The 24,077-nt window shown below is 62.7% G+C and overlaps 1 protein-coding gene across 2 annotated transcripts in view; it reads left to right on the top strand.

The window, feature by feature from the left end:
• ZFR2 (zinc finger RNA binding protein 2) overlaps positions 1 to 23,326 on the top strand; it is a 39,080-nt gene extending 15,754 nt beyond the window's left edge. Inside the window, exons 3-19 of one of the 2 annotated variants that reach the window (XM_081833359.1) lie at positions 596 to 725; positions 1,156 to 1,380; positions 1,484 to 1,752; positions 4,188 to 4,370; positions 5,957 to 6,161; positions 7,270 to 7,427; positions 8,266 to 8,385; positions 9,770 to 9,894; positions 10,722 to 10,854; positions 11,452 to 11,642; positions 14,308 to 14,479; positions 17,502 to 17,640; positions 19,077 to 19,174; positions 19,532 to 19,627; positions 20,872 to 20,983; positions 21,555 to 21,652; positions 22,197 to 23,326. In XM_081833359.1, the coding sequence (XP_081689485.1) occupies positions 596 to 725; positions 1,156 to 1,380; positions 1,484 to 1,752; positions 4,188 to 4,370; positions 5,957 to 6,161; positions 7,270 to 7,427; positions 8,266 to 8,385; positions 9,770 to 9,894; positions 10,722 to 10,854; positions 11,452 to 11,642; positions 14,308 to 14,479; positions 17,502 to 17,640; positions 19,077 to 19,174; positions 19,532 to 19,627; positions 20,872 to 20,983; positions 21,555 to 21,652; positions 22,197 to 22,376 (2,634 nt within the window). In that variant the 3' untranslated portion in view covers positions 22,377 to 23,326. Of the gene's footprint in view, positions 1 to 595; positions 726 to 1,155; positions 1,381 to 1,483; positions 1,753 to 4,187; positions 4,371 to 5,956; positions 6,162 to 7,269; positions 7,428 to 8,265; positions 8,386 to 9,769; positions 9,895 to 10,721; positions 10,855 to 11,451; positions 11,643 to 14,307; positions 14,480 to 17,501; positions 17,641 to 19,076; positions 19,175 to 19,531; positions 19,628 to 20,871; positions 21,653 to 22,196 lie in introns of both variants that reach the window. The other variant, XR_014149215.1, reaches the window with a different exon arrangement.
• The last annotated feature ends 751 nt before the right edge of the window (positions 23,327 to 24,077 follow it).

Genomic DNA, 24,077 nt, shown 5'->3' with positions numbered 1-24,077 from the left:
GCTCATGATGCCATCTTTCCCTCCCAGAGCTCTGGGCCTAGAGATCTGGCCTCTGCGTTGCCGCTTGGAATTGCCAACGTGTCCCATGCTGGACATGGTCCAACCCCCCTGAGCCTCTGCCACCCACCGCTGGTACCCGCTAATGTCAGTGGATGGACCACAGGCTGCCCAGCTAGCAAAGCTCACATTGTCTGGTTCCACCTTCTTCCTCCCTTCTCTTCCCGCCCTCTGGTCTCTGGCAAGCCCACCAGCTGACTCCATGTGGGGGCCTCTGCATCTGGCTGACCCTGCTGGGAACCCGGCCCCCAACGTCTTCACCTCCTGCCTTCCCTGTACCGCTCCTCCTCCGAGGAGCCGTCTCCAAGCTAGGCATTCCGCAGAGCACTTCTGCGCTCAGATGTTAACATTTCCACGAGGGCGGCCGCATCCATGTCACCGGTTACTGTGTCCCCAGCTCCTGAAATGGCCTGGCTTAGAGCGGGAGCTCAGGAACCGTGTGAACGCGCGCCGCGTGTGGGGCGAGCAAGGGCACACCTTGCCGCTGCCCTGAGGGGCTTCCTCCCTGCTCTGTGTCGCTCTGGTAACCCCCTCGCAGGACAGTTACAGCTACGGACCGTCGACAGATGCGGGTAGCTACGGTAGCTTCGAGAACAAGCAGTATCACCTGCCTGCTGCCAGCCAGCCTCAGCTCCTGGCCATGGCCACGGCCTCAGCCTGCCAGCCAGGTGCGTCTCTGCAAGGAGCCACTGGGTCTACCCAGGGAGGAGCCCCCGCAGAGTCACACTTCAAACTTTCCAGATGCGTAGGAGGGCCGGGAGTCTCAGGGCTCTCTTCTCCAGCATGCCTGAAGGCTCCGCTGGGCGTTGGGCTGGTATAGGGGAGAGGGAGGGCAGGAAGGAAAGAGACAGAACTAAAAGGGGAGCCAACCAGTTTTATTCTGAGGAGGCTTTCCCAGGCGGGAAGGAGGTGAGTTCTGCTGAGGACTTGGGAGTTTCAAGATGGGAGAGCATGGGGCTCTGGACTTGCAGGCGGTTGTGGCCAGTAGGGGCCTGGGGAGGCCAGTTGCCACGGTTACAGGGAGAACATGGCTCCTGCTGTCCACTGGGGGTTTGTGGCAAAGGGTGGCTTTGCAGAGAGGTTCTGCTTGCCCTCCAGGAACTAAAGGAACTTCTGTCCAGCCCAGTGGAGGGCACAGCCCAGTGCAGCCCCTGCAACCAGCGGCCACTGCCGAGGCAGGGCAGCCAGCCAGCGCCCTGGCCTTGAGCTACACCGAGAACTACCCCTACCCACTGGCGACCAGCGCTCTGCCCGTGGCCTCCGTCTCCACCCTGCCTTCCTACGCCCTGACCTCCTACAGCCCCACCTCTGCCCCGGACGCGGGTAAGGCGCATTCCCGTGTGCACGCAGGCAAAGGCTATGCCTCTCGTAGCGTCCTCAAAACCAACCCGTCTCCCTCTGTCTGGTTTTTCTCTCTGCTTCCTAGGACCAAGCTACCCGAGCTATGAAGCAGCGGCGCACTCGGCAGCCGGTCCTCAGTGTCCCCCACCGCTGCCCCTCCAGCTGCCACGGCCTCCCCAGCAGCCTCCGGGCTCCCTGTGGGGCGGCCCAGGAAGCAGTCCCAGGGCCAGGTCTGCCGGCAGCTTCTCTGGCAAGCTCCCGGCTCCCCGCAAGCTGCCGAAACCCAAGGGTGGCCCCAGGGAGCCTCCGCTTCACTACTGTGACATCTGCAAGATCAGCTGCGCTGGTCCCCAGGTCAGCTGCCCTCCGCGCCCGCTGAGCAGGCCCAGAGGACCTTCCTGGGGACCCTGCTGCCCGCCTTGGGCTGGGAGAGCCCCATCCCCGACCTGGCTAACCGGACATCAGGGGTGTTGCCTACCCGAGAAGGCCTGTTATTAAACTGGCGATGTCAAGTGCACGTCAGATGTGCCTTTCAGGCGTGCGTGCAGAGGACAGAAGGGCAGGCACGGCACGGACTGCTGGCGGCAGCAACGTGGTCTCGGGCTCCCCTTGCCGGAGTGGGCGGCGTGGTCAGAGCCCCTCCTCCGCGCGGCGATGGGTGCGGCAGGCGCAGTTCCAAGAGGCGCCTGGGGGTGGCGCGCCTTCGCTGCAGGGCTGCTCAAGCAGGGCCTCGGGTGGAGGGAAGCAAGCGTGGGCACGCGTGTGTGCGCGCTTGTTGTCTAAGGGAGATTACCCCAGCCACACTCACAGATCACCCAGCTAGTTCTCTGGAAAGGTCGTCAGACACCAGGGCTCCATGCTCACAGAGAACCACGCGCTAGTGTTGTCTTCTTTTTAATACTCTGAGAGAAAGCTGGCGGGGTGCATAGACCCTGGGATCACAGGCTATCAGGGTGCATGGGGAGACCCCTCATCCAGCCCCCACTTACCTGGGGGGCCAAGGCCCTTTCCCGTCTCCTGCTGTCTCTACAGGCCTCTTGATCAAACCTCCTGTGCGCTCTTCCCGCTGAGACTCGCGCTCATTAACGGGAGGTCTGTCTTTACTTCTCCACGTGATTTTTATTCTGTATCTCGGGGATTCTTGGTTCCTCTCACAGCTCAAACACAAGCCTCTGCTCCTAGTTCTAGATCCTTCAGGGCACTGTGTTGCGCGAGTGCGGCTCGCTCCCCACGAAGGGGACACATGCGTGATGTGGGGTAGGATGGAACCCAGCCTCGTGCTGCCTGTCACCTGAGCAGGGGTCTGAGCTGTTCTCGGGGACAGCTGTGGTGACAGGGTTTGCCCGAGCGTGTCCCCACGCATGCAGCGTGCCTCAGAAATGAGAGCTCTCGTCGTTCCCAGCTTTTTGCTGAGGTTAATAGCACTCTTCAAACTGGAATTTTTACTGAGAAAGTTGTAGGTTCGCAGGCGGTTGTGAGTAATGACTCAGAGACGTCCTTGTACCCCCTGGCCCAGCTTCCCCACTGCCATCAGTTGGCCAAACTGCAGCCAGTCTCCCAGCCAGGGTGTTGACATTGATCAAGCGTCCTTCTTCCTCACGTCTGCCACTTCACCTGTCCCCACGGGCACGTGTGTGTGCTCTTGTTCTGTGTGAACTCACTTGGCCGTGTGGCCTCCGGGCGAGCCCTGCGGGGCCAGGGGGAGCCCTTGGAGCTGCAGGAGCACCAGGCAGGCCTCTTCCCAGCGCGCCTCCCTGCTTTTTCTCTCGTCACACCCTGAACACGTGTTTACGGTGGGGGGCCCCGTGGCGGGAAGACAGTCGCGAACGCTTCCTCTTACTTTGAGCTTAGGACCCTGCACAGCACCTTCTGCGGGTCGTCTCCTGCTGCTAACTGCGGCCTCTACCTCCACGTGTCAGGGGAAGGCCTGGGGCGCAGAACCGGGGACGTGGGACTGGAAATCAGACCACGGTTGGTCGAAGCTGTGTGGTTTAACTGGTGTGCGTGTAGGATGCGGGCGGGAACTGCCCTACTCACTACACTTGCAGATGTTTCCTGTTAGCATCACTGGGTCTATCCTTCCAGGCTTTTCTCTGCCCCACAGGCTTTTACCTGGCGTGTGTGTGTGTGTGTGTTTCTGCGCGCATGCTGTTGCTCAGGTAGATGTTCAGAAGTTTCCTGAATTCCAGCCAGTACCCCTCCGGCTCCTGTCCCTGCCTCCCGTCTGCCCCAGAACCACCCCATGTCACTGGTCCATGTCACCAGGGCGGCCCGAGTCTTGGCATAGTCAGGGTGCATTGGTTGAGCTGACCCACTTGGAGCGTGTTTATTGCAGCCGGCCTCACCTTAAGGATTGCCAGAGAGGAGTGTGGGATGCCACTTAAGAGCTTGGTCACCTCGGGCACGGTGGTGTGGCATGCGCGGGCCTGTGACTCACGCACCCTCTCTCGCCCGGACCCCTCCGTGTGTTAGCCGCCTTCTGAAAAGGAAGTGTGCCCCGTGTGATTCAGGTAGCGGCTGTCTTCGTGTGGTTTCTGAGGTTAGATTCTGAAAAGCCAGCATTTTCCTTCCGAGTAGCCCCTGAAGCGAAAGCAGCTCATCCACTTTTAGAGAGAAAAAGAAACCTTCTGGGGTTCAGGCTGAGCTTCTGGCCCGTGGACTGGGTTTAACAAAGGCGCACCGAGCATCTGGGCGGCCGGTGAGCGGAGGGAGGGGGGCGGCGGCCTGGGTCTCCCCCGGGAGTGAACTGCGCGCACACCTCTCAGGCCGCTCTCGCTCTCTGCCTGCAGGCCTACCGCGAGCACCTGGAGGGGCAGAAGCACAAAAAGAAAGAGGCGGCCCAGAAGACGGGCACCCAGGCCAGCGGTGGCCCGGGCAGGGTGCCAGCGCGGCTGGGTTGTGGCCTCTGTGCCGTGTGGTGCCCGGGGCCGGATGCCTACACCGCTCACATCCGGGGCGCCAGGCACCAGAAGGTAGGAGCCCTCCCAGGCCCCCGGCATCAAGGGGGCCGCAAACGACAGGAAGCTCTTCCTGTGGGGCCCATGCTGTTCCATTCCTCAGAATATTATAGAAGTCTCACCCGCCCCCTGGGCCAATGGTGAGGGGGGGCTTGTTCCCAGACTGCAGGGGAAACCTTAGGTATTTACACGTTTGTAGAAACAAGAGTTTGTTGATGAGGTCAAACTGCACGGTCCATTTGGGGTTCTGCTTTTTAAAAATTAAGCAGATCCAATTCAGTTAATACAATTCAAACAGTAAGGTTTCATGTCAATTTTGATAGCAGTGTTTTAATTGATAGGGAATAATTTAATATCTGTGCTTTTAATATTGATTGTTGATAGCAATCAACATTTTCCTGTGGCCTTAAAAGTGCCTGTCTTATGTCAGCTCATGGAGAAACTTGATGGGATCCCCCACCCGAGAGAAGGTAGGGAGACCCCCATCTCTCTCCCCGGGGCCTGCCCTTGCCGTGCTCCAGAGGGAGCTTTGCGAAAAGCAGCAGCCCTTCCCAAATGGTATTGATAACCTGCAAGATAATGCTTTCTTGGGGGGCAGTGTGCGCTGCAGGCAGGAGGAGTGCCTGGCAGGACACCAGCTTCTCCCCAGGTAGTCACCAGCAGGACAATTAGGAAGGCCCCTGTCTCGTGGCCCCACACAGAACCTCCTCCCGGTGCCCAGGCCCACCTCCCTCCTGCCCCCGGGGCCTTTGCTTCTACCCTCCCCCGCGGCCAGCCCTCCTCCAGCTCCCCACTGCAGAGCTGGGCCACCCTCAGATCACCTGCCTGAGGACCTGTCTTCTCCCCTCCTTCGGCCCAGCCGGGGCACGCTCTTGAAAGCTCGAGCAAATCCACAAAACCCACAAAGGCAAGAGCAGACATGTGGAGGAGGGGAAGTGAGCAGGTGGAGGAGAAGTGAGAAAAGGGGATGCACAGGCCTGGCCGTGCAGGGGTGCAGGCAGGAGAACTGGGACCCAGGAAGAGTGGGCCGTTCTGGGGGCCGGGGAGAACCTGCAACCAGCTCTGGGTGGAGGCAGGTCTGAGCTGTGAGTGTCAGAGACTTGGAGCCTGAGAACAGGTCTGAGGTGGTTGTCCGGGAAGATGCTGCGGGCGGTGGGACGGTCCTTCCAATAAGTGCATTGAATGGGGCCTGGAAGCAGGAAGGATCTTCTAGAGGGAGTGATGCCTGAGAGCCAAGGGCATGCCGCTGGGGCCTGGGATAGGACCTGCATCCTCCCTCCCACAGGTTGCCAGCCCCCTCCACCCACCACGTGCTCTTCCTGCCTCTTGAGGAAGTCTTTTTTTTTTTAAAGATTTTATTTATTTATTTGAGACAGAGAGAATGAGAGGGAGAGAGCACATGAGAGGGGGGAGGGTCAGAGGCAGAAGCAGGCTCCCCGCCGAGCAGGGAGCCCGATGCGGGACTCGATCCAGGGACTCCAGGATCATGACCTGAGCCGAAGGCAGTCGCTTAACCAACTGAGCCACCCAGGCGCCCGCCTCTTGAGGAAGTCTGATCAGGCTCGGTGGTGGCCCTGACAGGGGGCCTGGGTCTGTTCCAGGTCTTGAAGCTGCACACTAAGTTGGGGAAGCCCATCCCTACCATTGAACCAGTGCTGGGGGACTCCAGCTCGGCCCAGGCCACCTGCACCAGCAAGCCGGCCCCCGTCGCCACGGAGAGTCCCCCCATGGCCTCTGCTAAGCCCACAGCCCCTGCTGGCCCCGGCGTGTGCGCCCTGAGCAAGCCAGCACTGGCCAGGAGCGTGGGTACGTGTCACAGCCCCACGCCCACGCTCTGACTCGTTCCTCCTGCTGGGATTTCAAAGAAGCACTTGACCTGTTAACTGTGGGCATGCGTCAGAGCCGTCACCTCTCTCTAGAGGGGCTAAGCCCTGGATGGAGGGTGGGGATGGTGAGAGGCACGCCTTCTCTCCCACATTCTGGCCACCTCGGGCCACACCCTTGGGAAGCGTGGGCAGAGCCCGTAGTCCGGTGGCAGCATGACTCACGCCCCAGTGCTCAGGGTGAACATGTGCTCAGGGCTCCGATGAGTTATGTGGGTCTCAGGAAATTGAGGGGGGCTCCTTGGCCCCCCACCTGCAGCCCCATCTCCCCTGTGTGTGGCCTGCCTGGTGGCGCGGATTGAGTGGCAACAGCTAGGGTCCGTGGGAGACACTCCGCTGACTGCTTTGCGGCATTCCTGATTTGCCCTCCGCGACTCTTTTCTGGAAAGTAGGTTCTGTCGTAATCCCGGTTTGCAGAGGGACAGCCAGAGGTGAGGCAAGGTCACGTACCTGGCCCTGGGCCACCTCATCCATAGTGGAGGTGGGATTCAGACCCAGGGCCACCCCACGGGCTCTGCTCTCCACCACTGAGCTTTGCCCAGGAAGGGGAGGAGGATTTATTTTGAGCCTCAGCAGCACTGTGTTTTGAATCACCACATGATATTGAACTCCAAACCAGAGAGCAGTGTGGTAACAGAGACCCGTCTCCCCTCTGGCGCCCAGTGAATTTGCTGAAGGGGGCCAGCTTGACCATGACCCCGGGTCCACCTGGAAGTCCATCTTCGGCTACCTAGGGGCTGCAGAGTGGTGCGGCCACGGGCTCCTCCACGAGGGGCCTGCCACCGGGGCCTCCCCGTGGACGTGTTCAGGTGGGCACCAAATGCTGCGTGGGCCTGGTGCTCTCAGCTGCGACCCAAGCTGGCACGGAAGGGGTCTTTCAGGACCGGGAATCTGACTGATGTCACAAGGGGGTGAATGCGCAGTGGGAGACCTTGGTTTGCATCGCATTCCACACTTGATGCGGGCGGACCGGAAGCCGGCCCTGGTTTCTGGCTGGAGCAGGTCATGAGCAGCCCAGCTTTTCCTTCCAGGGCCTTCCAAGCCTCAGGCGGCGAGCAGCAGGGCCCCAAAGGGCAAACGGGCACACCCCGCACCAGATGGGCCCAGAGATCCGCCCGCCAGAGGAGACTCTGCAGAAGCTTCTGGAAGCTGTGATGCGCAGCCAGTGGGCCCAGACTATGTGGAAGAGGTAACTGCCAGGCAGCTGGGCCGTCGGCGTGTACCCTGCTCCCCCTCTAGGCTGTGGTGAAGGACTCCAGCAGGGCTCAGGCTTCAAGACCGCGCCCCGGGTCTCCATCTGAGATGTACACACCTGTCCACGGGCAGTCCACAGTGAGCCGTAACGTCTTGCGGAACTCACTGGAAGGTCCAGGCACCGGGTTTCAGATCTGAGAAGGAAGGCCTGAGACAGACAGAGGCACGGGATCCTGGGCTTCAGGAGCCGGTGTGCAACCTCCGTGGGCACCGCCCCTATGCCCGGAGCCTGCAAGGCCTGCCTGGAACAGCTTCTAGAACCAGGTTTGGAAGCCGCCTCCCCTGGCCGCTTCCCTAGTTCTCAGGCTCCCCCTCGGTGGCTGAAAGGAAGTGTGAGCATTAGCGTGTTTTCTGGTTTTTTCCCGTGAAAAGTTGCCACCCCAGATAGGAGGCCTGCCTAGGCAGCCCTGGCATTTCAGAGTTGAGGAGACGATCGGGTGCATAAAAGCCTCAGGAAGCCCAGCAGGGCCTGTGACGGGTGGAACTCAGGACGGAACAGAGGCAGGGGCTGTGCGGGACAGGCCATGGGTGTCCGCGCCCGGGGCGGGGTGGGGCGTGGGGGGACGGGACAGGACAGTGGCCGAGGGCAGCCGGGGCACGGGAGGGTGCGTTGGTGACACCCCGGCTCCCCCGAAGCCCGCTCGGCAGGCAGGACGCCAGCACGCAGGCCTCCCGGGAAGGCTGGGTGCCCCCGAGGGGAGGAGGGTGCCCCTGCCCAGGGGCCAGACGCACCGCGTGGGCAGCGGCCAGCTCAGCGGGGCGCTGTGTCTCAGGTGCGCAACGAGGAAGGCAAGGTGGTCCGGTTCCAGTGCAGGCTGTGCGAGTGCAGTTTCGGCGACGCCACGGCCAGGGACACGCACGTGCGGGGACGGCGGCACTTGCTGCAGCGCAAGGTGTGCGGGGCTGGGCGAGGGCGGCGGGGCTGACCGGCCAGGCTTCTCGCACCCCTCCCCGTGCCCCCGACAGGCGCCCCGGGCCCCGCGGGCCTGTCCCCCGCGTTCCCGCTGCCTGGAGCCTGCAGGAGACCCAGCACTAGCTGTGTTTCCCGTGGCGTCTCGGCTCCAGGCCCGCTTGTTGCTGGAGGGGTCCCCGAGCGCACGGAACGGGTTCACAGATGCAGCTGAGCCGGGGTGCGGGGGCAAGGGGGGAGCCTGGGGGCTGGAGGTCGTGACCCAGGGCCGCTGCTGCGGCGGGGGCGCTGGGCTGTCCAGGCTGAGTGTCCCCTGGGAGCCGGTCCTCCGAGGAGCCGGGGTGACGGGTGCTGAGGCCTCCAGCACCGGCAGGGCCCTTGTCGGGACGCCCAGGGGGTGGCCCGTGGGCCCTTCCGCCCTGTGGGCTCCACCAGGGGAGGGGCGGTCGGCTGCCTTCCCCAGGCCTCCCCTCATAGGTTCACGGGGCGGTGGGCACGTCATCACGCGTGCACACCCCCCCTTTTTAGCTGCTGCATTGAGGTGTTGTTCACACGCCACACGACTCACCCACATAAAGGGTACGGTTTCATGGCTCTTACTACTGTGGATTCACAGAGCTGTGACCCTTACCTCTCTAGTTCCAGAATATTCCATCTCCCCAAAGTGAAGCCCCATCCCCATTAGCAGTCACCCCCACACTGTCCCGCGAGCCCCCTTCCCATCCGTGGACGTGTCAGCCACGTGGACTCACACCCCGTGTGGCCTTCCGTGTCCGGGTCCCTCCCTGAGCGTCGTGGGCTCGGGGTCCGTCCCCGGGGCCGCGCGTGTGGGCGCCTCGCTCCTGCTTGTGGCCGAGGGACGCTCCGGTGCGTGGGGGACACGTTGTGTGTATCGGTCCATCCGTCGATGGACCCGTGGGCCATTGCCAGCAGTGAATGGTCCCTGGACAGCACTGCGCCTTGTGAATGATGAAGGAAGCACCAAAAACTACGTTCAGCAAGAGAATCTGCAGTGCTATTGAATACGCGGATTGCTGGATTTCACGCAGATGGTGTTTCCCCTGAGTTAGCTCGCTTAGAAATACGCACTTGGCGTTGGCTCTGCCGCGACCCATCCGTGGTCAGTGAGGGTGTCTCACGGTGGGGCCGAATTTCCTTCTTCCCTGGCTGCGCACGCATCGCGGCCGTGCTCCCCGTGGAAGCTCCCTGTTTTGTGGCGCCCGGGTCCCGAGTGTTAGGACTCTGGGGGATGGAGCCCCGACTGTTGAGTCAGCCCGCAGAAGGGTGTGGCCATGGGGGCTCCCGGGGCTCCTGGCACTTGTCGAAATGAAGGTCTCCCATCTCACAGCCCTTCCTGCCCTTTCCAGAAAAAGGTGGACCCTGACCTCCCGTTTGCAGTGAAGCCCAGCCACAGAGCTCGGAAGCTGCTGGAGGCCAGGCTGAGGAAGCAGAGGCAGCTGACCAGGAAGCGGCTCGAGGAGATGCGGTGCTGGTATGCGGGGTCCCTGCTGGGGTCCCTGCCAGGCCGCCCTCACCCCCCGAACACCCTCTGCTTGCTTTCGGGTGCAGGGACCCAGGGGCTCACCCCTGCAATGTGGCCACGGGACACTGCCCTTGGGGGGAGACGGTCACACTGAGGACCTGTGTGTCACATAACATAAACATAGGACAGCACAGTCCCCGCAACCATGGGCAGGCGCTCTGGGCCCCCAGTCACAGGGATGCCCTGGGTCTCCATGCACCCTGACCCCAGTGTTCCCTTGACCCCTGGTGTCCCTTGACCTCCTGTGTGTCCTTGACGTATGTTCTCTGACCCCAGTGTCCCCCTGACCTCCTGTGTCTATCTCACCCCCAGTGTCCCCTGACCTCTGGTCTCCCCTAAACCTTAGTGTTCCTTGGGTTCCCCGACCCTGGTGTCCCCTGACCACCCACACATTCATCATGTCCTCTTCCACCCCTTGGAGCAATTTCAAAGCGTTTTCTGACATGGTGTCTGATTGATGGAGGATCCGGGCAGTGTTGGAGCTGGGGAACAAAGCCCAGGACAGACCCGGGGCTGTAGCTGTCCCCTCCTTCCCCACCTGTTGCCCTTGGCCTCTGTCCTCTAGGCCCGCCTCGCCTCAGTCTCCCTGGCCCATGGCGGGCATTGGTGTAGGACCCGTGTCCTGGGCTCTTGGGGCCCCGTCAGGCGGCGGCATCTCTCCCTGGTGGTCCTGGAGCCCCAGCCTTGCTCAGCCCCAGGACAAGGGGTGCTTCTGATGCCACAGCCTGGGGGTCCCACAGCCGCTTAGAGAAGCCTGTTTCCCTGGTTCCCTGCAGGCACGAGCAGCTGTGCAGGAGGCGACCGGAGGAGGGGCCCCAGGCCCCGGATGAGCACCCCGGACCCTCACCACCCGACCAGCACTCTCCTTCCCTCACGAGCAGGCCGGGGGCGCCTGCCAGCTCACCTCTGGTGGGTGGTGGCCTTGTCTTTGTGCCAAAATGCCTCCCTCGGTGGAGGCCCTGCGGGCGGGTGAGCTACTCAGGCCCTCGCTAGAAAGACCTGAATCCTCCAGGAGCGAGGAACACAACTTTGAACCAAGACCCCCGAGAGGTGCCCAGGGTTGGGAACTGGCAGGTCCTGCGGGCCAGAGCCCCGCCCCAACACTGGTCACCAACAGGAACCCCGAGCCGGGGCCCCACTTCCCTGCGGAGCCCTCAGCGTCCGTCCGGGTAGGCCCGGCCCGGGGTTGGATGGGAGCCTTCCATTCCCACCTTGCTGAGGGGGAGAGCTGCAGAAATGTAAGGACATCACCAAAGGGGAGCCCACAGGCCCCACGCGGTCACACATCCTCACTGGTTCACTGCCTCGTGGGTCCCCATCCTTCTTTCGCCTGGCTCTCTGCTATCCCTTGCCTGTCACCCCCAAAGCCAGCCTGACTCCGGGGCTCTCCAGGGCCCCCTGCTGCACGCGCCGCGCCTCAGCGGGGCTGACACTCACCCTGCCCCCTGCCCGCCGGGCGCCCGGGGCCCTTCAGCCTGCCCTTGACGAGCCCACCTTTCCCGGCAGCGTGCGCGGCGGCCGGAGTCCAGCGACGACCGGCACGTCTTGTATAAGCACGCCACCATCTACCCCACGGAGGAGGAGCTCCTGGCCGTGCAGAGGGCCGTGTCCCACTCGGAGCGCGCCCTCAAGCTGGTGTCCGACACGCTGGCCGAGGAGAACTCCACAAGCCCAGAGCACGCGGGCGGTGAGCACAGGTAGTGGGGGTCACTCTGTTCCCAAGGCCCGGGCTGACTGAGCGGGGCAGGGAGGCCCCCCCCGGGTGGAGGGTCGGGGTTCTGGACAGGACGTGGCTTGCAGGAGGGCAGAGGCGCCTCACCCTGATTGGCTTTGAGCTCTTCGAGGTCTCTGGGGCTTTCCAGCCCGCCACAGAACGTTCCCCAAATTGACATTTCCTATCGAAGGTGCATCTAGAAATGTCCTTTACGAAGGGTGAACCAGTCTGTTTCTCATCTGTGAAATGGAGATTAAGGGTGATTCTGACCCGTCCCCTTCCTCCGGGGGCGGTGAGGGCCCCCCGAGCAGGAGATGCCACCAAGTGCCTGCGTGAGCCACTGTTCCAGGCGCCGTGACTGTCCGGGTGGGGAGGCCCCCGACCTGTGACCGGGAGGAAGTCCCCTTTTCCAAGCCCTTTCTCTCTGGGTGGCTGCTTTGTCTCCTTGTTGAGAGGTTTGCATGATGCTGAAACACACCGTGGCACTTACCCTCTCAGCCACGTTCGCGCGGACGGGCCAGGGGCACGGAGGACGCCTGCGGGGGTGTGCCCATCACCACCGTCTGCCTCCAGGGCTCTTTCACCCCCTGATGCGGAGATCTGTCCTGTTAAATTCCCCGCGCCCCTGCCCCCGCCCTGGCACCCACCACTGCACTTCCTGTCCCCGCGGCTCAGCCCGTCCTGGACACCACACGCACAGGCAAGAGGGGTCCTGCAGTGTCCCCCCGTTTGCGTCCGGCTGGTACCCCTCAGCCTTTTATTACCGCAGTGTCTGCGCCCTGGGGGAGCGCACGTGTGCCCCTCGTGAGTGAGCTCCAGGGAGTCGTCCTGTCCCCTGGGCTCAAACCTATGGCCTCCCCTAGGAGAGTGCCCCTCTTCCACCCACGCGTGATAGAGAAGCAGGGGTGCACCCAGCTGCCCCCGGCACCCTTGCGCAAAATGGCGGAGTCCCGTTCCAGCTTGTCGCAAGTGTCGTGTGAGCACGCCCGTGGCGTTCAGCTCAGCACCTGCAGATTCACGTGACCCCACGACAGCAGGTCAGCCTCCACGTGGTGCGTCTGGGAGCCGCCCCTTCACGGCCCCACGCTCCCCCTCCCCTAAACCGTGCAACCGCCGTGGGCTCAAAAAACAAAGCTGACCTCGTTCTTTAAGCTTTCACATGACATTTACGTCAAATCGCGTGTGAGGTCCTTTATTTTTCAAAGACACGGAAATGCGTTTTTTACAGAGCGTCATAGTGAACCGTCGCGTACTCAGTTGTGGCCAAGAGCGTGTTAGCACTGGGGGTTTTCGCTTACCGTGGAGGTTCTCTCCCACACAAGCTGACGGAACAGTGAAGCCCCACTGAGCGCCCGATGCGGGTCCCTGGACCGTGGTCCCCTGTCCTACATGATCTCTTAGAAGGGAGCTGTCCGGGAGGCCAGGAGCCGGCCCTGAACAGCGAGGGCTCCTGTTTTGACTTCACAAAACCACAATGCCGTTATACTTCAACAGCGTCAGATAAGCAGGGTCCACAGAGATCAGACTGTGGGTTTAGGGCTGTTTGGTTTTACAGTGGGTGTGAATTGGGATCCAGATTGATTGACGAGCCGGAGTCTCTTTGTCTGCAGGCCCCCCCCCCGCCACACACACCCCTGCCCCCCTGTGCTCTGCCCTCCCTGGTCCTCCCCCAAGTCCAGCCATCTCCCGTCTGCGTGTTGCTGGTGGCCTCCTGGCCCAGTCCTCTCGGGCAGCGCTAGGCTCTGGTGCACGTGGTCCAGAAACCAACAAGAAATACATAAATGGGGGCGCCTGGGTGGCTCAGTTGGTTAAGTGTCTTGAGTCTCCATCTCAGGGTCGTGAGTTCAAACCCCACGTTGGGCTCCTCGCTGGGCATGGAGCCTACCTAAAAAGAAATACATACGTGAATTTTTAAAAACCAGGGCCCCTCCTATCCCAAGGAGTGTCACAAAGCAAGCGGCAGTGGCTCCTGGAGCGGAGGGGGGACTTGGTGAGCGTGTCCAGGCAGAGGGCCCGGCGAGGGAAGCAGCCTCGTGGGCTGGAGCACAGGGACCAAGGGAGGCTGCGGGTCGGGCTGGGAGAAGCTGGGGTGTCCCCCACCCCCCCACCTGCAGAGGGGCAGCACCGGGAGGGGACATGTCGAGGCAGAGGCAGTCAAGCTGGCCTGGGCTTCAGAGGGGTGAGCGAGCAGGGACCCGAGTCAGGACGCTGCGGGGCGGGGCACCGCCAGGCTCGGGACGTGGGCTGGAGGCGAGAGGGCAGGCTCCCGGCAGAGCACCTGCACGGGCCTCCCAGCCAAGGAGCTGAGGTGGGGGGCACAGTGACCCCAGAGACACTCGGGAGGGACACAGAGCCCAGGGCCCCTGCGGGCGGATCCAGCTGGCTGAGGACCAGGGGCCACGGGGATGGCCATTGGTGGCCTTCCTCAGAATGCAGATTATCAGGAAGGAGTAACCGCCAGCCCTTACTGAGCACGCAACTTGGCGGGCTTGTTCCCAGGGGCACGTGCCCATTTCACAGATGGGGAAGCTGAGGCGGAGGCCCGGCAAGGAGCCAGTGAGCGCAGGAGTCGGAGACCCTGGCGGCAGCCCCTTCTCCTGACCCCCTTCCCCTGTGGGTCTCACACGTTTGTGGGCTTGTCTTCACAGCGGCGGCTCGTCCTCAGCTCGGGTCCTGAAGGGCGTGATGCGGGTCGGCCTCCTGGCGAAGGGCCTGCTCCTGCGGGGAGACAGGACGGTGCGGCTGGCCCTGCTCTGCTTGCAGAAGCCCACGCGCGCCCTCCTACAGAGAGTCTCCGAGCAGCTGCCCCGGCAGCTCCCGGTAAGCGGGTAAGCGCCGTGGCCCCCGCGTGCGGCCCCCAGACGGGATGGCTTTGTTCCCACGCGGTTCTAAGAAACAAGAGACGTGGCTGTTGGACCCAGACCAGGTTGTTTTTATAAAAAAGTTGATGAGAGGGGGGAACTTCGGGGTTCCTTTATAAAGTGAATTTAGGGTAAAACTCAGAAATGACGTAACTGTCCCGTCACTATGGATGGTGACTTACTAGCCGTTACAGGGGTGAGTGGAGCCGAGCACTGCACAAGGCCCTTGGTGGTGGGGAGTCGAGAGCGGCCCTGTGAAAACCTGTTTGGAGGGGCGCCTGGGTGGCTCAGTCGTTAGGCGTCTGCCTTCGGCTCAGGTCATGATCCTGGGGTCCTGGGATCGAGCCCCGCATCGGGCTCCTGTCCCGCGGGAAGCCTGCTTCTCCCTCTCCCACTCCCCCTGCTTGTTTCTCTCTCTCACTGTCAAATAAATAAAAAATCTTTAAAAAAAAAAAAAAAAAGTAAACCCGTTTGGGGACAGTGGGAGGCTGCCTGGGCTCCTCTCTGGACTGTCATGGGACGTTCTCATCAGAGACCTTGACTGGGGGAGGATTGAGATGATCTCAGGTTAAAAAAGTCCGATCCTGGGGTGGAGGGGGTCTCTTTGCTGGTGAGTCTGTCTCTGCTCCCGGGAGAATCCAGCACTGGGGGCTGCACAGACCCAGGCCCACCCTCCGGGGCCCCCACTCTGGTCACGAGCAAGCAGAAGAGCAAGTGGATGTCCAGTGTGCTGTTTGTGAAGAAATGAAAGTCAGAGGCCAAGGAGGGAGCACCGGCAGGGAGGGGGGAGGCGTGCATCCCGACAGGGGAGGCCTTGAAAGATGGGGGAACAGTGTTCCACGTAGAAGGACCTGCATCTGCAGCGGCCGAGCGGCAGGAGGCCTGGGGGCGGCACACGGGGGCCTAGATCACACCAGGCCTGAAGGCCATACAAGCAGGTAGGCCTGCGTTCTCAGGGAAGTGGGAAGACAGGAGGGTTTTGAGCAGAGGAGTGACAATGCCGCTTGGTTGATTTAAATACTCATTTCCGTGGCTCAGTCGGTTAAGCCTCAAACTCTTGATACAGGCTCAGGCCATGATCTTGGGGTCAGGGGATCGAGCCCCATGACAGGCTCTGTGCTCAGTGGGGAGTCTGCTTGAGGTTCTCTCTCTCCCTCTCCCTCCTCCTCTGCTCCTCCCCACCCACCCCCACTCTCACAGATGAACGCACACGCTCTTTTTCTCTCAGATAAATAAATTTTTTTAAAATGTATTCCATCTTTTTTTTTTTTTAAAGATTTTATTTATTTATTTGTGAGAGAGAGAATGAGAGACAGAGAGCACGAGAGGGAGGAGGGTCAGAGGGAGAAGCAGACTCCCTGCCGAGCAGGGAGCCCGATGCGGGACTCGATCCCGGGACTCCAGGATCACGACCCGAGCCGAAGGCAGTCGCTTAACCGACTGAGCCACCCAGGCGCCCTCTCAGATAAATAAATTTTTAAATAAACCAGTAAACACCTGTTTCCTTCACACCCATGACACAGTGGTTTCCTGCCAGCTCTTGCAGGGGCACAGGCATGGCTCAGATGCAGGCTCACGAAGACAGCCCAGGCTGTGGGTGAGCAGGCAGTGCACCCCACCCCAGCGCCATGGACAGGGCCGCCCGCAGGGGCCCCCTCAGGAGGAGGCCCTGGACGGGACTGGGTAGCAGGCAGGAGGAAGGTGTGATTCAGGCATCAGGCGTGCATGCAGGTGGCGTCAGAGGATGCTGGGTGCTGGGTGCACATCTCCGTGCTGCAGGCCCCAGGCACCCTGAGGCAGGCCTGGGGCTCTCCGGTCCCCGCACGAAGATGTGAAGCAGCATGAAGTCCAGGGAGGTGAGGGGGAAGCATTTGAACCCCCGTGCCGGCCAGGTGGGGGAAGACAGCTTAGCCGGGGCAGAGAGCATTTCTAGGGGTGCAGAGACAGCTGCCTGAAGCTCCGCGCAGCTTGGGGGAGCCCTGGCCAGACGTCTCAGGGACTTCAAAACAAGGCGAGGGACGCTGTAAGGCTTCTACCGGGCAGTGGGCACTGCACCAAACCCGCGTCCGTTACGAAGTCTCCCCGGAGGGCCTGCCTGTGAGGGTGACCCGCTCAGGGTACCCCCCAGGGAGGGGCGGGGGCCGTGCCTGGGCCCCTGTGGCAGGCAGGGGGTGGCGACCAGAGCCAGAGGGGGCCTGGGTCTTGTCTGGAACCTGAACACCGAATGGGTTCTCCCTGTTCTCCCCTGGTGTGCCAAACCGTAGCATGTTCAAGACCCGCTGAAGGATCTTGCTGTTGTCAATTAGCGCCCCTTGGGTCCAACTTCATGTGCATATTTAAGGAACGTCATTGTGTTGTGCGGCCGACGAGCATTTCACTGCTGTTCGTCTATAACTTGAGGGGCCCTTCTGTGTAGTTGGACATTCAGGTTGTTTCCAGCGAGAAGGTGACCTCATACGCACGTGAGAGCTTATCCCAGGGGCAGAATTGCTGGCCAAATACGTGAGACCAGATGTTTCTGGTAAATGTTGCCAGGTCAGCCTCCCCCAGCAGTTTATAGATGCCCGGGTTTGCCAGCCCCGCTGTGCTTCACACTTCTTGAGGTCTGTGCTCCCAGGTGATGATGGTACCTCGTCAGTTTTAATTTCCTTCTTTCTTACCATGGGAGTAATCTGTGTTGTTGCATAAAGACAGTCATGTCTGTCTCTTTTCTGCAGGCTACCTGTTATGTCACTCACCAGTTTGTTTTTCTAATTGGATTGCTGGTCTTGTTGAGCTGCAGGCATTCTTTACATATGAAGGCACCTACATGCCGGGTCTGTTATCCGTACGCACTGCTACGTAGGTGCACTCCCGCAGGCCAGGGGCTACGTCTCCGTCCCTTGGCGGTTCCAGGCGCCCAGCACGGGGCCCAGCACTCGGCCACATCCTTGCTTCTCAGCCAGGGTGACACGGACTCGTGTTGCATTTGCACCTCATAGATGGTGACAGAAGACAAGTACGAGGTCTCCTCCGACTCCGAAGACATCATCATCATTTCCTCCTGCGAGGAGCCCAGGATGAGGGTCACTGTGTCCCTCACCTCGCCCCTGATGCGGGAGGACCCTTCCCGGGACCAAGGTGCGGCCAGACCCTTCTCTCCCGCCCCACGCCCCGCGCCCCCTGGTGGCTGAGGGCAGCATCTGCCCGTGTGCTGGGTGGGGTGGGGGCCACGGCCGACGACCTTCTGGCACTTCGGTCAGCCCTGGATGCCACCGTCAGAGAAGAGCTGGGCGTCGGGGCGGCCGCCGACAGAACCCAGGCTGTGGTGCGCTCCGGGGCACCGACCTCGGGCGCGCAGCACCGTCATCCTCCCCTCGCCTCCGGGCCAGCATAGGCTCCTGCTCTCCACCCAGGGAGACCGGCTGGGCCGGGTCCCCGGGGCTCGGTTGATTCCTTGTGTTTGTGTAGCCGGGGCCGCAGCCGACTCCACGGGTTGCAAAGCCTCTCGTGTGGGACGTGGGGGCTCAGGGGACTTGAGGCGGGTTGGCATCGCCGGAGGGAGTGGGCAGGGTGCTGGGCCAGGCCCGCGGGCAGCGAGGGCCTCGAGTCACGGCCACGTGGTGAAGGCCAGCTTCCAGGAACGCACTGCGGGCCTCCGGGAGCCACAGAACCTCCCGGAACAGCCCCGCGACTGTCTTCCAAGCTCCAGTCATTCTCGAACCTCCGTCACGATTGTTTTGTCATAGCAGAGGGCCACCGTCTAACGTTCTTTAAATCAGTTCATTTTTGTCACTTACGTTTTTTAAGAGTGGCACCCTTGAACTGTTGGTGGAAAACAGTACCAGTTGTCATGGTCGTCTAAGAAAATAAACACGGGAGATAAAACAACATCATTAAATTCTAGCTGAAGGCCCCGCTGGGCTTTGCTCAGACTCACCAATGGGGCAGACTAGGCGCGTGGGCAAGTGTGAGCGCTCCGAGGCTGCTGAGTGGGGCTGGCTGGAGGGGACCCCCGCTGTGTCCCCGCAGGGGGGTCCAGGCCCCGGCTGGCTGTCACCAGAGGGGAGCTTCGAAAGCCCCTCCTCTCAGACACACCCCTGCCGGCTCATCTCAGCCTGAAGGAGGGGTTGGCCCGCGACCCACGTGTGGGGACACTTATGCACAAGTGACACTCGGTCCCATCGCCTGACCTCTGTGATCGGGGGCCTCCTGGAGCCAGGAGGGGAGTGTGAGGCAGTAGTAAGAAGGCAGGAAAAGGTGCCTGAGTCTCTCCCAGACTCGGGGCTTTCGCCATCAATGAAGGCACCTGTTGGAGTCTGACCCACTTCCTCTCTTGTGGTTGATGCCCTTGTTAGTTTCTGGAAATGTGGCTTCATTCATAGTTTCCCACCTGAACTGTACTTGCTCACCATGGGACCGCAGAGGGAGAGGATTTGCAGGGACGTGACTTCTCCGGTCCTTGCAGTGTCCTGGAGGAAAGACGGTCTGGAGCCCCATCCCTTCCAGAGACCCGAGGGCCCAGGAAGGCGGGCGGAGGGGAAGGGGCTCTGTGCCCACACGCCCTTTCCTTCTAGAGGGAATGCAGGTGCCTCCGTCCGACCCAGGTGACGTCCTGAGCCCAGAGAAGTGCCTCCAGTCGCTGGCTGCCCTCCGCCATGCCAAGTGGTTCCAGGTCAGGAGGCAGGGGTGCCGCACGGGTTGGCCCGTGTCTCGTTTCTCCCCGCCAAGCGCGAACCCGACACTTGTGTCGGGAACGTGAGCGGAGTGCTCGCTGCTCCGGGGGTGGGGACGCCGTGGCCATGCAGCCACCCGATGGCGGGTACCAGGGGCTCCGAACTGGAACCGTTCAGTTGGCCTGGGCCCCTTTGGGCAGGGACTCCGCTCCCAGCTGCCATGCTTGAGGCCAGCCGGCCTGTGCGGGCCCCCGGAGTCCCTCCTGGGCCAGGCCCACGGCCCGAGCATCAGCCCTTGTGCCCCGGGCCTCGCGCACGTGGCTCCCTGAGCTGACGGTGTACTTTTTCCCCCCAAGGCTCGAGCCAGCGGCCTGCAGCCATGTGTGATTGTCCTCAGGGTCCTCCGTGACCTCTGCCGGCGTGTGCCCGCCTGGGGGGCCCTGCCACACTGGGTAAGGCAGCACCAGGTGGCCTCCACGCCCCCACGGGCCTCATTTTGTCCAAGACAGATGCCCCCCTTCCCAGTGCTGGGCTTTCCGAAAGGGGTCCCCTTAAGCCTGAGCAGCCAGGAAAGGTAGATGCAGTGGGGGCGTCTCAGGGGTCCCTTGGGGACCGGGAAGAGGCCTGCTACGGAGCATAGCCTCATCTGACTGCCATCATCTGAAACCCACACCTTGCAGACAGAACCAGGGAGCATGCGAAGGCAGGGGCGCCCAGGACACTGGCCTGGGGGCCGCCTGGCACATCCCCTCCCTCTGATGGGGAGACCCCCCAGGGCTCTGACACCCCCCGGCAGTCAGCCTGAAGCCCATCGGGGGAAAAGGGAGAAGACAGATCCAGGGGCACCCATGCCCCCAAACCCCAAGTTGCCTGCCCTCTCTGGGGCACCCCCCAACACCTTTCTCTGGGATCACGCCATGTCTGTGCACCCGTTGGCGGGTCTGAGTCTGTCCCTCCCTCCTTTACTTTGGGGGACGCTTGCTTTGTATGTCAGTTCTGTGGGCAGCATGTCTCCCCCACCAAAGTCGGGCTCTTAGACAAGCAGACCCTTCCCACCCCCGCCCGGCCGCCCTGGGCCTTAGTCACAAGGGCCGTCTCCAAAACCAAGGGTTCTTGAGCCCCCCCATCCCAGTCTCCACTTCCTGCCCCGTGTCCAGCAGGAACATCGATCTTGACACGACCCCCTTGTGGACGCGGGGTCCTCTCTGACGCCGAGAGGAGCTGTTTTCCTGTAAATCTAGAAGCACCCCCAAGATAGCACGCGTCCTGGTCCCGCCCGCAGGACACCCCCCCTGAGGCAGGGTGGCTTCCTGGGGAGGGGGGCATGCCAGAGCAGCCCAGTGGGTCATCGGGACCCCAGCTAAATGCACAAGGGTCACAGAGAGCGGTTCTTTTAACCCTCGGGACGCTGGCTCGCAGTGTTACTGTGCCCAGGATTTGCCGATGAGGAGTCGGGAGACGTGGAGAGTGAAGAAACCTGCGCTCAGCCAGGCCCCGAGGAGGCGGGAGGCGAGGCTCCAGGGATCCCCCTCCTCCGCAGAAATTGAAGGGTGGGTGGGCCTGAGGGAAGGAGCTCAGGGTCCCCTGGCGACCCCGCCCAGCCCGGCATTGCAGCTCTCGCTCCGGTTCGGGCGGGAGGCAGGCCCGCGTGCTGTCCCCCAAGGCACGGTGTCTCTCCTGTCCCCACCCGGCGCAGGCCATGGAGCTGCTGGTGGAGAAGGCTCTGAGCAGCGCATCAGGGCCCCTCAGTCCTGGGGACGGCATGAGGCGTGTCCTGGAGTGTGTGGCCTCGGGGACACTCCTGACAGGTCAGTCCCGCCGGCCGGGGAGCCCAGAGACCCGCAGCATGTGGCTTACACGCACTCGGGAGCACCGTCAAGGCAGATGGGAGGACGGGCCCGGACAGACGCACGCGCCCCAGTGGAGGCACGTGGACGCGCCCGCGGAGGAGAGCGGGGCGCGCGGGTTGGGGCAGGAGGGGGCCCGCCCTGGGGCAGCAGGGCCCTGGTTCTCGGGGGCCCACCCGCCCTTTCTGGAGAGCCCCGGGAATCTTGCCAAAGGAAACAGCCGCAACGCAGATAACGGGCTGTAGGCAGAGGTGTTCATGCGGCGTATTTTCCGCCGCCAAGGGAGACCCCGCACCGCCCCACAGTTGAGATGTCAGCTGTAGAAATGGGGTTTCCTGGTCGCTCTAGTGACAGGATGGTAGCAGGCTAAGAGCAGAAGCGATGCAGTGGGCCCGTCTGTGCGGTCACACGGCGCGTGGGGGGCGGGGACGGACCCCGTGGGACCCGCCTGGGCCCCCGCGTTGCCCCACGGCCGTGGCAGTCTCTCACCGGGGGGCTCTCTCCTTTGCTGCCCCCACCTCCCCTCGCCAAGATGGGCCTGGGCTCCAGGATCCCTGCGAGAGAGACCAGAGGGACGCCCTCGGGTCCCTGACCCCCCAGCAGCGCGAGGACATCACGGCCAGTGCCCAGGTAGGACAGCCAGGCCCTGTGGCTCCAAAGGTGGGGGCCGCCCCTCCCCCTCTCCTTCCCTTTGCAGAGATGGGCGGCCTGAGGGTGACAGGACTGCCCCCGGGACCTTGCTGGCTGGAACTTTCCTGGGCGCCCCTCGGCCCCCTGCCCTGTGGTGTGAAAACACCCAGCTGTGGCCTCCAGCCCCACGCACCCCAGCAGAGCCCCTGGCTGTGGTTTCCTTTTAGCGGGCAAGTTTGCTTAGATCTCCCAGCGGCCCAGAAACCACGCCAGGCCTGGCGCTTACGAATCGCCCCTAACAGGAAGCGCCAAGTTGGTCAGGATCAGAGGCGAACAGGAGATGCAGGGTTCGGGGTCCCCGCGGAGAGGCCAGCAGGGGCCGATGCCCCGAGGGGCGTCCTGGCGGCGTCCTGCCATCCGCCGGCCCCAGCGAGCCCCCGCCCTCTCTTCGCGCCTGAGTGTGTCCTGAGCTCCGAGTTGGGCTGTGGGCGCAGGGCGAGCTGGGGTGCCGTGCAGGGGGCACTGACCCGCTGTCTGCCCCCAGCACGCCCTGCGCTTGTTGGCGTTCCGGCAGATCCACGCGATCCTGGGCATGGAGCCTCTGCCGCCCCCCAGAAGCAGGCCCGGGCCGCGCTTCCGCAAGAGGCTGCGGGAGGCGGGTGCGGCCCCCGAGGGCGACGTCCAGAGGAAGCAGGGCCGGCTGGGCGGAGAGGGGCCCGCGTGAGCAGCCTCACCCCTGCACGTGATTCCCTGGATTCATCCCGACGACGTTGGACTGTCGTGTTTTCCTTTCCAGGAAGGCTCCGTGGGTTTCTTTAAAAGCACTCGTGTTTAAATCCTCACGTTATCCCGGAGTGAGAGCCGCGTGGGGCCACCCCCTCCCCACCCTGAGGCCCCCATGGCGGGGTAGAAGGTGGGGCACAGCGATGGGAAACCCTGGCGTTTCTCGCTAGCTTCGCACTCGCCCGTGGCCTACTAAGCATGTGGGTTTCTGAGGCATTTCCTTTGGATGCCGCAGCTTTGCGTGGACCCGAAGCCCTGCCAACCGACCCTTCTCGGCTGGGGAGGCAGGCCAGGGAGAGCTGGGCGGTAGAGGTAAGCCTGAGGGCACAGCCAGGCCAGGAGTGCCCCCTCCAGACCCCCAGCCTAGAGATCCCCCACCGCCAGAGGTCTGCAGGCCTGAGCTGGGCGGTGTCTCTCCAGCCCACGTCCACCCCCAGGGAGGGTGGTAGGGCCGAGTGGTGGTGAGGATGCAGGCTGGGCGCTCCCCTCGCCCCCCAGAGAGGTCTGTGACCCACAGTCGGCCCTGACCCCGTACCACGGAGTGCCTTCTAACACTGCTGTCCGCCACTTCCCATTCGGGCCTGGGCTTTGCCCTCGCTCCTGCTTGGGTGCAGCCGATGCAGGCCCAGGGCCGGGCCCGGTGGGCATGGGGGCACCCCCGGCCCAGCCCCTGCCCCGATGCGGCCAGACCTCCCTCTTTGCTGGGGCGTTTTGTCCAGCTGCCGGGTGGCCCGGAAGGAGAGAAGCCCATCTGTGGTCGATTGGTTCCTTCAATTTCATTTCTGTGTTTAGGGGATAGCCGGAGCGTGGCTTCGTGTCTCATGTCCTCCTAGAGCTAGCCGAGAGTTTGCGGGGGGTGGGGAGTGAATAAACCATGTCTGCTGGTGTGGACTGCGCGGTCTCTCCCTCGGGGCCCTCCCGCTGCTCCCTCCGGGCTCCGAGCAGGGGCGCCTGACCAGCCAGCATCTCTCTCTGGGACTCAGGCCGCGGGTGTGAACACCGAGGACGTCTGAGGAGCTGGCGCTGCCCAGAGGCTGCACCCCGACATGTGGGTCCCTCGGGCCACCCCCACACCAGGGTGCCCTGAGGACCCTACCCGAGAAGCATTCATCCCACGTGCCCCACGGCTGCTCAAGGAACCCATCTTGGCCTGGTCCCAGAAATGAACAGTGGGGCCATCAGCGGGAAGGTCGGGGGCCCAGAGGGCTTCCTGGGGGAGGAGGCGGCCAAGCTGAGTTGGGGTGGGGGGGGCTCTCCGCCTGCAGGTCCCCTACCAAGAGTTCCCTGGAGTTTTCCCAGATGTCCGTTGCAAACCTCAGTGGGGAGAGCGGGGGTTCACGTGGGGAGACGTGGTCCCGGGCTGAGCTTCTGACAGCGTCAAGCCCCAGGGCGTCCCCAGGCAATGAGGATGGGGCATGGGTGGGGAGCACGGGGAGGACGCGTGGGTGGTCCGTGGGAGCGGCACGTGTCAGAGCACAGGCACGCATGCAGACCAGGGCGGGGAGACGCCAGGACCCCCTTCTCAGAGCCGGGCCAGGGGACTGCCTGCCCCTTGGGCGGACGAAGCCGAGCCTCGTTCTAGTAGGCACGTTATCTCCTGGAAACCGGAAGCAGCCGGCCCCTGCCTAACCATGCTACCTCC

Source organism: Leptonychotes weddellii, chromosome 1 (assembly GCF_054177405.1).
Source record: "Leptonychotes weddellii isolate Sample4059 chromosome 1, ASM5417740v2, whole genome shotgun sequence".
Taxonomy (NCBI): domain Eukaryota; kingdom Metazoa; phylum Chordata; class Mammalia; order Carnivora; family Phocidae; genus Leptonychotes; species Leptonychotes weddellii.
Note: the sequence above shows the minus strand (reverse complement) of the source record. Positions and strands in the feature narration are given on the sequence as shown.